This window comes from Protopterus annectens, chromosome 16.part0, assembly GCF_019279795.1.
Source record: "Protopterus annectens isolate FY-2018-M chromosome 16.part0, PAN1.0, whole genome shotgun sequence".
Lineage (NCBI taxonomy): Eukaryota > Metazoa > Chordata > Ceratodontiformes > Protopteridae > Protopterus > Protopterus annectens.
This window is the reverse complement of record NC_056750.1, coordinates 762,413,995-762,433,022: the sequence shown is the minus strand read 5'-3', so window position 1 is coordinate 762,433,022 and position 19,028 is coordinate 762,413,995. Positions and strand designations below refer to the sequence as shown.

At 41.8% G+C, this 19,028-nt stretch overlaps 1 protein-coding gene across 1 annotated transcript in view; it reads right to left on the bottom strand.

Moving 5' to 3' along the window:
- TTC16 (tetratricopeptide repeat domain 16) overlaps positions 1–19,028 on the bottom strand; it is a 361,188-nt gene that overhangs the window by 214,233 nt on the left and 127,927 nt on the right. Inside the window, exon 7 of the mRNA XM_044058179.1 lies at positions 5,877–6,091. Coding sequence (XP_043914114.1) covers positions 5,877–6,091 — 215 coding nt within the window. The remainder of the gene's footprint in view (positions 1–5,876; positions 6,092–19,028) is intronic.

The following is a 19,028-nucleotide window of genomic DNA, read 5'->3' as shown; positions in this document are numbered from 1 at the left end:
CCTTTTTGAATTAAACAATAATAATAATTTTCCCCCCGCATTAACAAAAAAGACAAGTTCAGAGAAAATTTTAAATGAATGAACTTTCAAAATGGCATATTTCACCTCCGGGACATTAACCACTTGGCCACCATGGTTAACTTTGCTCTTTTCTCCACTGTAGTATGATCTCTGAGTTAGTATATTCAGTTAGAGGGGCGTGAAGCCCCCCATTTTGTTGTGTTTTATTTTCTTCGGATTTTGTTTTAGTTATTGCTGGCCAAGTGGTTAGTTTCCCAGAGGTAAAATATGCTGTTCTGGGAGTTCGTTCATTTAAATTTTCGCTATAGTTGTCTCGCTGTTATGCTAGTTGATGTTGTTAATTTGTTATGATACAGATTCATATATGCACACAAACATTCACAAACACACATTTCTGCTTTTTGTTGAATGTATGTTTGGTTTAGAAATGCTAGGGGGGGTATAAACTATTGAACATATGGATAACGGTGTTCAAAATGTTGACTGTATGTTTCTTTGGACAGGTGAGTTGGGTTTTGGGGGTGGTGAAAGGGTCTATGTACGTGTTTGGGTGAAGTTTGTGTTTGCATCAGAGTGCGAGTATTTTAGGGTTATGGCTGGATGTAGAAGTAGACCTAGTTTGAGTTGGTATATGTTTGTATCAAGAGTCTGTCTTGTAGTGGCAGTGCTATGGGAAGGATTTTAAGTTGCAGGGTTGTGGGCAGGGGTAAGGCTAGGTTAGCTCACGTTACTGAGGTGGATGCAGGGAGGCAAATGTAATAACATACTTATTTATTATATACCTTAATGATCTTTGATCATTAAAAAAAGAAAAAAGATAATTAGATTTTTAAGTTACTTTGTAGGGTTGGGTTTTAGTGGGAGTGGTACGGTTAAGATTATGGTTAGCATACACGAGTAAGGTTGTTTCTCCCATCTGTATCATCTTACTCATGTGCACTATCCCTAACCCCACAGAAACACTAAACAAGGCCCTTGCACAGCTACACATACACATCACACGACACTACATCTACCCCCTTGCTGGAAATACTCGCACACACTTCTATGGTAATGTCCAAACTTTTGGTATATCCAAATGTTTTGGCATTAAGACAAATTCCACTTACCTTCACATAAATAAAATGATATCCCCAGCACCAACACTGCTGCATTCACTGGTACACACTTCAGATAAAAGCTCACATCAGTTCACTTTTTTGCTACTATGATTTGATATCAACTGTAGCCATAATCAAGTCTTGTAGTTAATGTAGAAGATTAAGGTTCCGAGTTAAGCTGCTTCTTGAAGAGGAGTATGGAGTTCGATTCCTTCTACTTCTCCACCTACTGTGTGATCTGAACAAGTCCTTAAAAAGGAAGACGTGTCCACTGGGCTTTCTCCATTAAATGATTGCGTGTGTGTCTTAGCGGCAGAAAGTATGAACATGGTGGCCAGTAGGTTGTGGCCTTCACAAATGAACATGTACACTCTCCTTTATTACTTTTCTGATATATTTTTAGCACTACGGAAACAGGGCTATACTCTTCAAAGTAAAACATTAGTTGAAACCATTAACTGCCCATGGCTATTGGAAAAATGGAAATTCTGGGTTTTGGGGATAGGTCTAATAAACTACTTTAACTATCTAAAATACCTTTTAAACTACTTCAGGACAGAACCTTGTGGAATTTTGTCCTACTGCCCATACTGTTTACACTACTCATTAATGATCCAGCATGTGCCTTAGCAGCGATGATGATTATCCTGTATGTAGTTGGTCTATTTCTAGTAAAATAAGCTATAACTAGTTTAGGAGGACAAGACAGGCAACAAATTGAATTTAAAAAAGTCTGGTTCTTGCTACACATTAACACTCTAATTGTAAATGCTAATAAAGTAAAGAATTATTTTTCTGATGCTAATTAACACTGCATAAAAAAAGATGTAGTAAGGATGTCGGCTCGACTTATGCTCCAAAATGACACTTTAACAGAACAGATATTGTGTTTTTCGCTAGATCCTTTATTTTCTTGTAGCTGCCATGTTGTTCATTTATTTATTTTATTACATTTAACTGTGAAAAATCTGACAGGGCTAGGAGCCTGTTTTTAGCAGAGGCCCGGGGGGAAAACCTCCTAAACAGTACAAATATACACAATATACAGTAGAATACATTCTTTGAGTAACACAGCATTAGTTCACTATACAGAAATTCAAGGAAATTAAATACATTTCTTGCTTTCAATAACATAAGTCAGTTTAAGCAAAAATAAGGTGTTACTCAGTAAAGTATTGTTTGACTAGAAAGTTGAGAAATCAATCTGAGTGTTGGGAAGGTAGCAAGGAGAGGTTAATACAAAATAATTTAAGTAGAAGGGGAACAGGGAGAAATTGTAGTAGTGTTGTGACATTTTTGGTATGGGAAGGCAGTGGAGGGAGGCGAGGATTGGTGTTTTAGCTTGGGGTAAGGCAGGAGCAGAGCCAATGATTAGCTAGGTAGTTAATTAGTAGTTGTTTGAACTCAAGGTGGTGTGGGTTTTTAGTGACTGGGTGGCAGACTATTCCATACTTTGGTAATTTTATAAGAATAGAGACCGTCTCCATGATAGTTTCGAGATTGGGTGACCTTTAGTGTAAGTTTGTTGCAGGATCTGAGGGTCCTGGGGTTGAGACTGGGTTGGACGAGACTGCAGAGGCAAGGCAAATGAGTAAGTGAATTATTTTGCGCACCATCGATACTTTGTTGAGAGAAGGTTAGGGAGTTCAAGCCATTTTAGTTGAGGGAGTACAGCACAGCGGTTAGTCCTTTGTGGAGTATTCAAGGCAAATCTGTGATGGAAAGATTCTAGTTTGTATAGCCCTGATTTTCAAAGGTTTGTGAGTATGTGGTATCTGTAAATGGCGGAAGAAAGCAGGTGACAATAGGCAGTGGCAAGCCTGGCATTATGGGATAGATGTTGTTCAGCCCTATATAAGATGCCAAGTTTAATGTCCACTTTTGTGTTTGTCAGACGTGTTTTTCCGAAGTTAGACTCTCGTCAATAGTGATCCCTAGGAGTTTGGTATGAATACTGGGTTCTGTTTTGGTGCTGTTTGAGGAGTGTAACTGACAGAAGGGGATGACAAGGTTTGGAGTTTTTGTTTTTTAAGATTTAGTTTGGTTTTATTTGGGTCGAGAATTAGTTGATGTTCTAAGTATTTTCTTATGCTTAGGAAGGATGATTGCATTTTTATTTGAAGTTCATGGGGTGTTGGGGTAGAGCATGTAAGGGTAGCATAGTCCGCGTATTAGACAGTTGTGGCTAGTTTAGTTGCTGAGGTTGTTTGTGAATAGGATTAAGAGGAGCGGGCCTAGTATAGACCCTTGGGGCACACCAACTGAAATAGGGAGAAGGGGAGGGAATATTTAGCCATTTGGTGGCCTGTTTGAAAGATAACGGAGGAACCAGGTCAGAGAGGGTGGGTTGATGCCATAGGTTGAGAGTTTGAGTAGGAGTTCATGGGAAATGGTATTGAAGGTTTTGGACATGTCCGTAAAGATGGAGGAGACTGCCTGGCCTTCATTTAGGAGTTGGTGATTTGGTGTTAGTAAAAGAGATTAGGGCAGTGGAAGTACTGTGTTTGGGTCTGAAGCTGTTGAGTGGGCTAAGAGATTGTTAGAGAGTATATGGTTGAGCAGCTGTTTGTGGATGCATTTTTCTAAGATTTTAGCTGGGGGGGGATTAGGATGGCAATGGGGCGGAAGTTAGATAGTTCTTTGGAGGGACCTCCTTTGTGGAATGGGATAATGTGCAATATTTTCCACAGAGTTGCACATAGTGTTCAGAGATTGAGCGAATGATCAAGATAGATATGGGGTAAGCAGTGGATGGGAATGCACATTTCAGGAATTTGTGAGCTGGTCAGTAGCCAGACAGCAGGGTTTAAGCTTGGCTAGGAGAGATTTTATGAAGTTTGAATGGGTGAAAAGCAGAAGGCGTTTGTAATATTAGGAGAGGTAGGGACTGTGGGAGGTGTATTCAGTTGATTGCGTAGTAGAGAGGTTATCGAATTAATAAAGTGTGAGTGGATTTGGGTTGCAATTGGATTGGTGTTTGTGGTTACTGGGGTTGGGGTAGATGAGTGTCAAGGGCTTAGGAGATAGTTTCTCAGACTTCACAGGAGTTTTTATGGTACTTTTGTTGGCAATTGGAAGTACGTTTGCTTGCTTACTTTGACTTGTGTTTTAGCTAAATTCCTTAATTGCTTATAAATAGGTTAGTTATGTTTTTGGTGGTATGGTAATCAGACCAGGCTCTCTTTTGTTTGAGTAAAAGTTTGGTTTCTTTCGTTAACCAGGGTAGAGGCTGTAATATAATGACCACCATTGATAATGTGCCTAAACTTGCACAGAGTCTCTGCAGAAACTGGGTGAAGGGGGGCGGGCATGAGATTTCTGACCACTTACTCATAAAATTGATTCCGTTCAGCAGTACAGATATGTGGGTGTTTGGCTAAATCCCATTGTTCTGTTTATGCACTATACACAGATCTTGGTTAATAAAGGACTTGGAGCTTATGTTGAGTGTCTGTCACTAACCTACTCATTCTCAACTCAAGAATGGTTACTAGGGTGAAATTACTAATTACAGGCTTGGAATATGTTTGGTTTATTAGTTTTTCCATTGTATCACAGCAAGAGGTTCTCCTGTTCGATTCACGGCTGGAGTGCCTTCTGTGTGGAGTCTGCATGTCCTACCCGCGGTCAAGTGGCCTCCGAAAGACATGCGTGAATGGGCGTGCCTTTGCTGAAGTGTGGGCGCCAGGCTGGCAACTCGGCACCATAAAACATCTACTGCCAATCATTAGCGGACCGGAGTTCTGCAGTGGTGACCCCTAACCGGGAAAAGTTGAAAAGACCAACAACAACTTATATTTTCTAAACTACATCAATTAGAGCTTCCAGAGTTGTCACTTTCTGATCGCTATGGGCATCAATGTGTTTCAGTAGAAAAGGACAGCTGGGTTCTAGTTAGAGGTTCAGACAATTAACTATTGACCACTCAGATACTCAGCCTATCAGTAGTACTTTGCTCCATTAGATTCTTGACTATCCTTTAAGAGCTTATCAGCAAGGGACGTTAAAACTGAAATGTACTGGTCTTTACAGTAGTTTTTGGAGAGCACGCATTTAAAAAAAAAACAAAAAAAACCCATTGCCACTGCTGTTTGGATTATCTTTGAAAAGCAAATGATTCGCTACTCAAATCAAGACCACACTAACATTAATTTTCATGCTATAAATGACAATTCTATAGGCAAACATGATAATAGACTATGCATTAATATTAACTACCTGTTTGGTCATCAAATGCTAGAGTAAGTTATAATTTATTTCAGTGGAGGCTTATTCAATTTGTCAAGCTCAACTAAGTTGGCTTTAAAAACTTGGTCAGTGAGAGAACAAACATATACTTGACTCTGTAAAGGCCGTTTGGTGAGGTGTTAGATAATATTGGTTTATTAAAAGATTTTGAGATCATCTAGCTGTTTTGCCTTTCTGTTGCTTGTTTCGTTCCTCTGGTGGTTTTGGATATACTTGAGTAAATTGTACAGTGAAGGAGGTAAACTGTAATGCAGACAGATTAGTTCAAAGGCTAAAAGCAGCAAAAGTACTTGGCAGTCTTGATACTGCAGGGTTCAAAGTACTACACTAGATCCTGTACAAGTTATTTTGGAAACCTAAATCAGACACATTTTTTGTTTGCCTTTGTAGTGCATGTCTTGTAGACCTAAAAGTGAAAGTTAACAATGACTTGTTGATATGCCACATAGCTTACGTACATATTATGAACTACGAGAGGATAACTAGTTCTGAGAGAGAGGCTCTTACCTGAAAAGGAAGTAACTTAACTCTGCTGGGTTGTTTTCCAAGGCAGTGTTTATTTTTTGCAAGGCTTCTTGCAGTTTCCCTCTTAATGCATGGCAGACAGCTTGTGACTTTGCATCATTAGCCACTGTTTTAAGCTTGACAAGCAAATCTAGTGCTTCTTTGTTGGATGGGTCCAAATTTAATGCCTTCTTGACATCTAAGTAGCAGGGAGTTGCCTGGTGACAAAAGGACATAATAAAATGAAGAAATTAGTGATCCAAAAGACAGGTGTGTTTCTGTGTGTGTGCGTGAGTCTGTGTGTGGTTTGTCTGTGTGTGTGTGTGGTGAGTCTGTGTGTGTGTGTGTGCGAGTCTGTGTGTGTGTGCATGAAAGCAGTGTTTGTTCTGAAACAGACACCTATCTCAGTAGAATATTATGAGGTTTCCTGAGTCATTAGGGTTTGCAGCTATGAGATTCTTGTTGCTCTTAGTGAGAAACTGGTAAACATAACTGTAACTCATGGCCTTCAATGTTCTCTCTTATACAGACGCAGACAGACACAGACGCACGCAGACAGACACAGACGCACGCACGCAGACAGACACAGACGCACGCACGCAGACAGACACAGACGCACGCAGACAGACACAGACGCACGCAGACAGACACACGCACGCAGACAGACACAGACGCACGCAGACAGACACAGACACACGCACGCAGACACAGACACACGCACGGACAGACAGACGCACGCAGACACAGACGCACGCAGACACAGACGCACGCAGACACAGACGCACGCAGACAGACGTACACAGACACAGACGCCGCGCGAACAGACACAGACGACGCCGCGCAGACAGACACACGCAGACAGCCGCAGACAGACACACGCACGCACGCACAGACACAGACGCGCCGCGCAGACACAGAGACGCCGCGCAGACAGAGACACGCACGCAGACAGAGAGACGCACGCAGACAGAGAGACGCACGCAGACAGAGAGACGCACGCAGACAGAGACGCACGCAGACAGACAGAGACGCACGCAGACAGACAGAGACGCACGCACGCAGACAGACACAGACACACGCACGCAGACAGACACAGACACACACGCACAGCTCAGAGGTTGGATGTCAGCTGCTCCTGTATAAAATAAAGATCCGAAAGAACAGGGCTAGCTCTGCTCAATAGCTGAAGGTGGATCCCCTCCTAGCCACAACTGCCTGACCAGTGTGTCCCCAACTAGAAGTGTCACTACAAATAGGTAAGTAAATACGGCAGAGAAATTAACCTTAATGGAGTAGGACAGTTCTGTGCTTCAGATATTTGAGATAGGAGATAACTTCATCTGCCCAAAGTGACTGTTTCCTGTTTTGCATCAGTGGAAAGCATTTCCATTTCATCAGGTTCGATTCCCTGTAACAGATTTCCTAGCTTCTATAGCAATGGTCAGCATCATCTTGAGAAAGAGTGTTTAAGAATAAGATCATCCAAGCCCCAAGCCTGAGTCCCTTTAGGTTTGGATGCACCAGTGTTTTAACTCTGTACAAGCATGCTTATACTTTGCAGCTGAAGGTATATTGGTGGTTTGGCTAGCTGCACTATCATCAAAAACTGGTGTTATCTTGGGTAAAAAAGCATTGTGTATGGATCATGCTGGCTTGCTTCCTGTGAACCTTGACCACCAACTATTGAATCACGGGTGCTAGGAGAAGACACAGGGTATCTATGCAATCACTGAAAGAAGGCATTCATCCTCCATGCTTTTCTGCAGCTTTGTATAGGAAACTGGTAGTTGATGGTTCATTTGGAAGGTAAACCTCCATTTTTAGTTTGTATTTGTAGTTTCTCACAAGCACCTTGTACAAGCGCTCAGTCTGTGATATTTTTGCACAGAGATATAAACATTTGTATCTATAAAGGATGTATGTAAACATTTTATATATATATATATATATATAAAATTTATTCCAGCTGGACTAAGCCAGCAGTTTGAACACGTGCATGATTAGCCTACACAGAGGGTAGGACTTTGCCCTGTTCTACTTGTATTACATCACTGTGGGAGTTTTCTCTGCTAAGCTGGCGGATCCCTAGTATCTACTGTTTCTTAACTGCTTCAAAGTCTAGAAGCTTGCCAACATTTCTTCCACAATGATGTGCATCTTTTTATGAGGGAAACAAAGCTCCCTGAACTGACTCTCCCCTATATGAGCCCAACATAAAAGTTTGAGGCATTGGTCATCAGGAACTGGGATGGCTTAGGATGGCAGAATGGTCTCCCTTTACAAAAAAAGATCCTCCTGAATGCAGGGCGATCCATAAACACCATCTTCAGGGGTAGCAAGTGTTGGCCCCAGGCCATTCTGAGAAACCACTGAATTTTTGCCATGTGTATTCTACTTAGAGGGAAGTTTCTTTGCTCACCAGTGGGAGTCGGGAGCCTTGAGCAGCCTACCTGTCCCTGTAGGAAGTGACCTCAGCACAAGAAGCTGTAGTAATTGGTTGTTTTGGACCATTTCTAGCTCTTTTGTAGTTCACTGTTTAAAATCCGCGTTTGCACGACTTTGCGCGGTTGTGCGCATAGCGCAGCGCCGGTTAAACAAAGTTAAACTTTTTCTGGCTCCGCCAAGTCTGCTCTTCAAATTTTCCCTTAAGGAAGCTCTACTCTTAGTATAACCAGACTACTCACTATATTATAAGCCTAGCACTTGTTCTCAATACTTCTCTACTAAGTAAGCACTCTCGTACTAAGTAAAGCACTACATCTACTTACCACCCCTGTGAATATCCACTTCCCTTAAAGGTACAGCACTCCTTTATACTGTGCTAGCATGTCGAGTGCTACAAAACTGGCACGCTCTCCAATTCAGCTGGTCAATCTGGGTATCTTGAGACAATGCTACAATTGTCTCATGTACACAGACAACCCTCTCCTCCTCCCAACAAACACAAATACATGTGAGAGATGCAACTATATAGCCAAACTGGAGGCTGAACTCTCTCAACTCCGGGCTGGCATGACCAGACAGGAGGAGATGGCAACCACACACACAACAATCCCAGTCCCACATAGACCTACTACAACTGCAAACCAAACACATAAAAACACAAAGACATACTCGGCTCTAATAAAAAACTTACTAAAACAGAGGCTCCCAAAGCAGACATCCAAAAATCCACCACCTCAAAACAAAACACATGCAACACATACTTCAATAAATCAGTGTGTCAACCAATCACAGCCCTTAAGGTCAAACACCTTGCCTGATACACTAGTAATAGGTGACTCTATAGTCAGACACACTGATGTCCCGCTGACCAGGCTGAACAAGGAGAAGGTGACTGAGCTGTCTATCGGGAGCTAGGATCCACCACATAACACACGCACTCAAGTCACTCCAAAGCAAGTACAAATATGACTCCGTCATTGTCCATGCTGGTGTGAATGACCTGAGATGTACCTCCCTGGACTACATGAAAAGAGACATAGATGAGCTCTCCGATTATGTAGCCCAGGCTGGTATGGCCCTGACCCTGAGCAGCATCTTGCCCTCACCAAGAATGATACCACAATACAAAGACAAGATGATCAGCTTTAATAATTGCTCAAGTATTGGTGTCATTCTAAGGGGGTCCAATGTCTGTCTGCCTGGGATGACATGTTGGACAAGCCACGCTGCTTCACAAGGGATGGCTTACACCTGTCACCACTGGGCTTCCGGATATTGGCTAAGGCTTTTGCCACCCCCATAGTGCCTTTTTTAGGCAAGGCTCAAAAGACAAACCCACCTCCTTGGAAAACAAAAATGGAAAAAAACTAAGGGTAATGCTGCTCAACGGCAGAAGTCTAAATCTCAAGATGTAGGCACTTGATGCACTCCTCAGCATGGAGAACATCGATGTCTGTGCAGTAACTGAAACCTGGTTCAAGGCTCCTGAGAGCACCCCAGCGCTACCAGGCTATACCTCGTATCATGCTTTTCAGCACCAAAATCCGGGCCGAACCACAAAGGGAGGGGGAGTGTCCATATTCATCAAGGACACCCACACACCTCCAGGTTAGTAGCAACACATGAAGCATCAGAGACCATACAGGTGCAACTAACCATAGGCAAAACTGGTAGCATGTTACAGACCACCCTCCCAATCTCAAGAACCCCACTCATCCTTCCTGAAGACATTGGAGGATATGAATGTATCACAAAATACCATCATACTGGGAGACTTCAACTACCCAAACATAGATTGGGTACATTATTCTAGCCCTAATACCCTAGCCCAAAGGTTCCTGGAATTCATAAATTCAAATGCACTGGAACAACTAGTCACCTCTCCCACTAGGGGAGATAATATACTAGACATGATCATCACAAACATTGGGACAAAATGCTCCACACCGGAAGTATACCCTTCACTAGTGAGATTTGACCACAAACTAATCACCCTGGATATACATATCCCACCTCCACCCCCAGCACAAAAGACCACAGTGAAAAACTTCTCAAAAGCAGACTTCACTCTTCTTAAGACTGAGATGGTATCCTTTAAGCCCACTGTGCCAGTGGATACCACATCCCAGAATGCCGAATCCTTCACAAATGCTTTCTATGGACATCTCCAAGAATGCATGGATCATGCAATCCCAAACAAATCCAAGTCCCTCTCCACCAAAGATAAGTGTCCTGTCTGGTGGACCTCAGCCATAAACAAATTGTATAACAAAAGAAGGAAGCTACTGCACGTCAGAGCAATATCCCTTGAAGGGAAGACATCTCTGATAAACATTAGCAGAAAACTACGTTCTCTCATAAAAACATCCAAGGCCAACTTTGAGAGAAAAATCGCTAAGGACACTAAAGATAACCACAAAGCCTTCTTCAGCTATGTTAGAAACCTGGACGGAAACCCTCAGATATGCTCAGAGTTGGTTCACAACAACAAAAAATACACTGAACCCACAGATATTGCCAACATTCTGGCTGACAGGTTCAGTGCAAATTTCTCCTCTCCTTCACCCCCAAAAGAAGAAATACTTATCCCAGCTGAATGTAATCTCCCTGTCATCTCAGATGTCCAAGTGAGAACCGCCCTAAACAAAGCAAAAAACACAGCATCAATGGGACCCGACGGTATCCCGGGTTGCGTGTTACGTCAACTCCAAGAGGAGCTAAACCCACACATAAAAATGCTTATTAACCTTAGCCTTACTTCGGGACATGTACCTGAACACTGGCGTACAGCAACAGTGGTCCCACTCCAAAAGGGGGGTGCCTCTACAGACCCTGGAAATCACCGCCCCATAAGCTTAACCAGCCTGGTCTGCAAAGCTATGGAAAGAATCATTATGGAACTCATAAACAGAGACATAGGGGACCTACAGACACTTGACCCCACCTAGTTCGGCTTTGTAAAGGGCAGATCCTGCCTTTTAAACCTGGTTGACTTTTTCGAAACCGTCACTAGAGCCATTGATGAGGGCAAAGCAAGTCCATACAGCATACCTGGACTTGGCTAAGGCCTTCGACACAATACCCCACTCAGGCATCATAGATAAGCTCAACAGCTTAAAGTAAACCCTTATGTCACTAGATGGGTTGCAAACTGGCTAAAGGACAGAACCCATAAAGTTAAAATCGCTGGAGAAATGTCAGACTCAAAGCCAGTCACAAGTGGTGTCCCACAGGGATCTGTCCTGGGACCCCTCTTGTTCGGCATTTATTTCTCAGATGTTAAAGCAAACATGGGAGGGCTGTGGCTGACAAAGTTCGCAGATGACTGCAAACTAGGCGCCATAGTCGATACACCAGCAGACACACACATCCTACAAAAAGGCCTCACAGAAATGGACAACTGGTGCCGGAGTCACGGCCTTAAACTAAATGCCAAAAATGTATAGTCATCCCTTTGGGAAAAACAAAGTACCCACAAATTATCACATAGACAGCAACCCACTGAGTGCGGAAAAAGTAATCAGAGACCTAGGGACCCAAGTCGACAGCGACCTCTCATTTGACACCCACATTGCCAAGGTGGTTAGAAAAACATTCTGCCTTGCACACCTCATCATGAAGGGATTCACATCCAGATCCAAGGATGTCATTGTACCCCTATATTCCTCCCTCGTCAGACCCATGATTGAGTACAATGCCCCATTTGGTATGTACCTCACCCGGCATTTGCAACAGCTGGAGAGACCACAAAAGTACCTCACCAAGAGGATCAAGGGTCTCTAATATATGTCTTATTCTGCCAGACTAAAGAAACTTCAGCTCTATTCAGTAGCATACCACCTGCTCAGAGATGATCTCTGCCTGACGTACAAGGCCATGTCCAATCAGGATCTGATGGACATGCTCCACCTCAAAAAATCCAAATCCATCAGGACCACGAGAGCTAAAGACTTAAACCTCGGCACAAGTATGAATAGGACATGCTGGAGGGATAGATTCATAACCAGAGGCTTCCCATGCTTTGGAACAAGATCCCAGTTCGTATTAGGCAGAGCCCCTCACTGACTCTCTTCAAGAGAAATCTTGATGAGTGGATGGGAGATCGTAAGTTTACCCCAGGGGTCACATCTGTGTCACTGCTAGACAGGGGCACAGTAAACTAATTCTATTATATAAGGGGACCTTCAATGTGTCACTACTAGACAGAGGCACAGTATTCTAAATTTATTCTGTACATTTTTTGTACCATTTCATGGGATGGCAAAAGCCACATCACTATGGCTAGGCTTACAAATGCCCCAGGGCAGATAGCCTAGTACTATACTATGAAACTATAAAACTATGAAACTTACACATACTATATTGGATACAATGTACTGTAAATCCCTCAGAATGCTCATGGCACTCAAGTAGTATCTGTTGCCCTGCTGTAGAAAGAATACCTGCAGGGACTGGGCATCATCTTTGGGAAGGTCCACTCTGCTCTCCTGTGCCAAGGACCAAACCCTGGAAAGTCTTTAGCCTGTCCGAAGCCAGATTTCTCTTTAAGTTCAGCATTAAGATCTAGAAGTTTGAGGTAATGCATAGTAATTTTCAGGTTGTCAAGTACTTTGTCTCAGCAGATGCAGTTTTCCAGATAAAGGTAAATGGGGGCCCAAAGATCAACAAAATAAAATGGTAACACTTGGGAGTGATTTTGAATATCAGGAAAGTTCTTTGGTCTTTATGGATGCAATTGCGTCCTTCATTTCCAATATGATCAGAAAGGCCCTTGGGAGGAGCAAAGGCAGCACCAACTGCAAAGAAAATCTCTTGAATTTGGGCAGTTTTAAGATGAGGTTGAGCTTTGATAGGTCCAAAAATCTGTATCCAGGGGCCATCTTTCCTGGGAACTAGACAAATGGTAGGAGAGAAAAACCTAACCATTTCTGACGCCTTTTCTTTTGTTCCATGGGCTAACAATTGCTAAACTAGTGGCAGGACAAGATGCAGTTGCTTGTGAAGTACTGAAAGCATTTTAAAAAGTGTGGACTTGCATTCTATCTTGTAGCTCTCTGCAAATACTTTCATTTTACATTTATTCACTAGGTAAGTGGTCTGGTCACATTTAACTTTTTCAGCCATAACCTGAGCTACTTAGTTAAGACAGTAGAGACACTAGTATCAGACAGCATATATTCAATATCTGCTTTTGACTAGGCTAGTATTTATACATATTCTGTCAGATACCTATTTGCAGTCTGACAATGTACTTAGTTGATGTTACTAAATCATTCGGTTTGTAAACATTATGTGAGGATCACAGGCTTGATGAAGTTTATATGTATTTAAATAGTGAAATTGTTTATCTTTGAGGAGGGTATTGGCAATTACGGCTGCACTGTTTGTGTCACAAGCATTTTTCTGAAGAGGTTATAATCTTTTGCACTGCTTAGATTTTGGAGTATATTCCAACTTGGTGGGATAATGTTTGGCAAGGCATTTTCACTTGTTCCAAGGTTGAAGAGGTTCTTGTTAGAAGTAGACCAACATTACTAGATGTATAGGAGTGCCTGATTTTTTAATGCATCAGGGGTGGACAATAGCTGTTTAGAAGTATAATGCTTGTGAATGTAGAAGTGAGGAGGCTCTAGCTGTCATTAGCAACCAGGTAGCCGTTGTTTGAATACAGCACTGATGTTCTTCGCTGTAATAAGAGTATAAGTATTTTTTTTTTCTGTTGCAAAATTGTGGTATTTATGGAGTTAACAACAATAATAGGTAAAGCATATTCAAGGTGAAAGTGGTATGACATTTTTACTGCTGCATTTTTGCTTTCCTGGAATCAACAGTTAGGGGACGCACGTTTTTTTTAGGATCTATTTAGCTGTTTTGAGTACACCATCTAATGCACTTTATGGTAGTGGAAATATTGATGTTAATAAAACCATATGCCTAACTATTATGTAACCAGTGGTAAATGGATGTCATGATGATCTTTGAGATACTTTGACCTGGAAGTAGTTATTGGAGGTACTTATTAATATAACACAATAGAAGTCTTACTAATTATGACCTTACACAAATAGTTACTTTTGCTAATGAAAGCTACAGCCTCCTTTCTTCTAAATTCACAAGCATTTCAACTTCTGAACAACTATTATCCACCCCTGGCAAATACATTAAGTAGTTAACCATTTAGACACTGAATTTAAATTTTTCTGTATATTTATGAAGCATTTTTGAGGATTTGAATAGTATAGGTTGTAGCTTGTTACAGATCCCCCACCATGCCCCAGGATTCCCACTCCTTTCTTAATTTCTTAAGATACTGGAAAATATTAAGGTTCAACCCAATACCTTAATTATGGGTGATTTCAACTACCCCACCATCAACTGGGAAAACTATTCATGTACCAACTCATTCACTCAATGTTTTCTGGAATTCATAAATGTCAACGCCTTGGATCAGCTTATCTACACCCCCACCAGGTGCAGCAATATCCCGCACCTGGTCATTACCAGTATGGGCAACCGGTGTTCCACGCCAGAGGTAAACTCCTCACTGGTCAGATCTGACCACAAGCTAATTACCCTAGACATCCATATCCCACCGCCACCCCTCATTAAGGAAAGCAGAGTCAAAAAACTACTCCTAAGCCAACTTCATGCTTAAGACAGAAGTGGCAAACTTCACGACACCCATGCAGACGGAAAATAGAGGTACGACTGCTGAATCTTACACAAATGCACTGTAAGCACATACACGATGCATGTATCGTGCCATCCCCAACAGAACCAAGACGCTATCCTCCAAAAAAAAGGAAGCCAATCTAGTGGTCCCCTTCCATAAACTTTACAACAGAAGGAAGAAGCTGTTGCAAAAGAGTAAAATCCCAAGATTGGAGGAACTCCCCTGGTCACCCTCAGCAAGAAGCTGAGATCCCTCGTAAAATCCTCCACAGCCAGTTATGAAAATAAAATTGCCACTGATTCCAAAGACAACCACAAAGCATTCTACAGCTATGTCAAGAATCTCGATGGAAAAATTCAGATCTGCTCTGAGCTACAGCACAATGGCACTAAATACACAGAACCAACCCATACTGCCAACATCCTGGCAGATGGGCTCAGTGCTAAGGTTACCCCCCACTCACCTTCCAAAGGGCCTATTTCAATACCAGAAGTATGCAAAGCCCCTGTAATCACAGATGAAAAAGTAAAGACCACACTCTCCAAAGCAAAGAACACAGCATCCATGGGACCAGACAACATCCCAGGCTGCATACTGCACGGACTACAGAATGAACTGGCACCCCACCCAAGTACCATGTTCAATCATAGCCTCAACTCGGGCTATGTGCCTACTGAATGGTGCACAGCGACTGTTATCCCACTTCACAAAGTGTGGACGTCAGAAACTACCACTCCATTAACTTGACGAGCCTGGTCTGCAAGGCCATGGAATGTACATCTTGGAGCTTATAAACAAAGACATAGGTAACCTTCAAACCCTGGACCACACTCAGTATAGGTTTATAAAAGATAGATCATGTCTACTAAACCTGATTGAGTTCTCTGAAGCAATCACTAGAGCCGTAGACAAGGGCAAGGTAGTGCACACAGCCTATCTTGACCTAGTCAAGGCTTTCGATACCATCCCCCACTCTGGAATTATAGATAAACTCCCTAAACTGGGCATAAATATGTATGTCACAAGATGGGTGGCCAAATGGCTCATTGACGGAACCCACGCAGTAAAAGTAGCCGACTCCAAGTCCGATTTTCATATGAGTGGAGTACCACAGGTTTTGGTTCTGGATCCTCTCCTGTTGGGCATCTACTTCTCTGAAGTGCAGGCCAACACAAAAGGTCTTTGGCTAACAAAGTTCGCAGATGACTGCAAACTGGGAGCCATAATAGAATCACCTAATGATGTAGACATTCTACAAAAGGGCCTCGCAGAGACATATGCTTGTTGTCAGTCATGGCCTCAAGCTCAATGCCAAGAAGTGCATTGTCATCCCTTTTGGGAAAAACTTGGTACCCATGAACTACCACATAGGCTCACTGAACATTGAAAGTTTAATAAGAGACCTCGGGACACAGGTGGACAGTAGTGTCTCTCTTGATAACCACATTGCCACAGTAGTCAGCAAATCCTTCTACGTGGCACACCTCATCACAAAAGATTTCTCCTCTAGAAAAAAAGGAGGTCATTGTTCCTCTACTCATCCCTCATCAGACCCATTATAGAGTACAATGCCCTGTTTGGCATGTATCTCACAAGACACCTACAACAACCGGAAAGGCCACAGAAACATCTCACTAAGAGGGTTACCGGTTTCAAACAGATGCCATACACAGACATTCTCAAAAAACTCCAGCTGTACTACGTTGCATATCGCCTACTCAGAGGTGATCTCTGCCTAACATACAAAGCTATGTCAAACCCAGAGCTTTTGGACATGCTACACTTAAATCCCAATCTCTCCAAGCCACACGCTCCAGGGACCTAAACCTACTCAGCACAATAAATGGAACATGCTGGATGGATAGATTCCTGCCCCAGAGACTTCCCAAACTCTGGAACAAAGTACCTATTCATGTCAAGCAAAGTTCCTCATTGGCCCTCTTTACGACAAATTCTGGCAACTCAATGGGAAACAGAAAATTCACTCTGGGGATCACTTCTGTGCTTCTGCTTGACAGGGGCACAGGAAAATAATTTTCTTGGGTGGCGAAAGCCAGTGAACCTTTTTTGGCTAGGCTTATATAGGCCCTAGGGCTGATAGCCTAGTACTTACCTATGAACCTATAATAGTATTTGCATATCGAGTGCAATTTAGGTTAGGCAGCTCAAGAGGCAAGTTACCGACAAACATAGAAAATAGTAGGGGGCCCAGTATAAAACGCACTGGACCACTCTGTAAAAGTGTGTAGATATGTGATCTATGATTTACTGATAAGTGAAAGATATTTGGTAAACCGTTTTTGAACCAAGTGATGATTTCCAGAGAAACTCTAACTTGAATTATTCAGTGACATGCAGTTCTGAAACCTCCTTTCAAGTCAAGAAAAGCAGCTGCTGATTTTTCTGTTTTTGACAATATTGTATATGTCCATATATAAATTGATGTTGCTGATTAAAATTAGGTCTAAAGCCATGGTGCTTGTCCATAATTTGTCAAGGTATATATTGTTACTCTACTAAAATTAGGACTAAATCCATGGTTCTCATCCTTTTGTGTATGTTCTATAAATCTATGCTATAATTTGTACATTACTTTTTTTTTTTGGGGGGGGTAAACTTGCAAGGGGCAGACTGTTGCAATTAGTCCATAGTCGTTTTGCTTTGATGAGAGATTTTATGCAGGGGGCTGACTAAGATTTGTTTAAAGCTAGTTTATACCTGAAGTAATGTAAAAAAAAAAAAAAAAAAAAACCAAGGTCAGTAGTTTTGCTTTGAAAGATCTGTGTGTTTTTAATAATCAATGCAGTATATGATCATGTATGGAGTAGTGCAAATTTCATTTTTTGAGAATGTTACACTTTTCTGATTTTTCTTTACATAACTCCACAAGACAAAGTTTTGGTTTCAAAAATAACAGTATGGGTTCTTGATGGGGTCATTGTTGGACAATTACTGATCAGACTGGCAATGCCAGTGTGTGTATTTGCATTAATTTTAGTATTTTTAGTATCCTTCTTAAAAACAGATTGAGCCAATTTGTTTATCATGTTCCAAACCTTTTTAGGTCATCCCAGAATTGATTCTTGATGTTTTTTAGATAATCAGATCTTGCTTTTTCTACAACTTGTTTAAATAAAACTGGTATTTTTACCTCTGTTCGCTGTTGGATGGTAAGCAATTTAGCTTGGACTGGAAGTAAGCGACTGTAGACCTTAAGACAGAAGCTATACAGGATTGATACGTGTATAAACCTGAGGGCCACTTGACAGTAGCAAATTATGTTAGTAAAGAAGGTTCATTAGTGTGACAAACCTCAAGTTCATACCCAACACTGGAAATTTTTTTTTTTTAGGTTTCAGACTACATGATGCTATTAGGGGAAAGATCATTTAAAATGTTTGATAACACATTCACATAGTTTAGAATTAGTTGATTTAACTGGAGTATTTGTTATGACATCAGATTGTGTTGCCCAGTAATGGTGTTAGGTGTACTGGCTTGTCATATTTGGGTAAAGTCATAATTAGTATGGCTTCTATTTACTGCTCTTTGATTGTCTAAACAGTTCATGTTGAGATTGCCTATCAGTATTTTTATGTGTAGAAAAAAAGTTATGTACTTGCCATAACGTTCCATGTGAGTTGATCATCTTGCCTTCATTCTTACAAATGTGTTAGGAGCTGATCCCTTGGCTCCGAGTCGGCCGCTTTGGAGGTTTTCGAGTAGCTCAAGGCCAAGTAACTATCCCTTGATGCTCTCTGCCTCACCTCAGATCTAGTTTGCTGATCCCAACATATACAATATTAGAAAAACATGAACATTACTCCAGCAGGATTAAGAAATCCTACACAGACCTACCAGACCACAAATCTCTTACTCATTCTTCGCCTGGAGGGGGTAGGCAGGAGGGAATGTAAGAATGAAGGTGAGATGAAAAACTCGCATGGAACGTTATGGCAAGTACATAACTTTGTGAAGTTGTTCAATCTCGCCATTCATTCTTACAAATGGGTAGCGTCCCAAGCACCATTCATCTT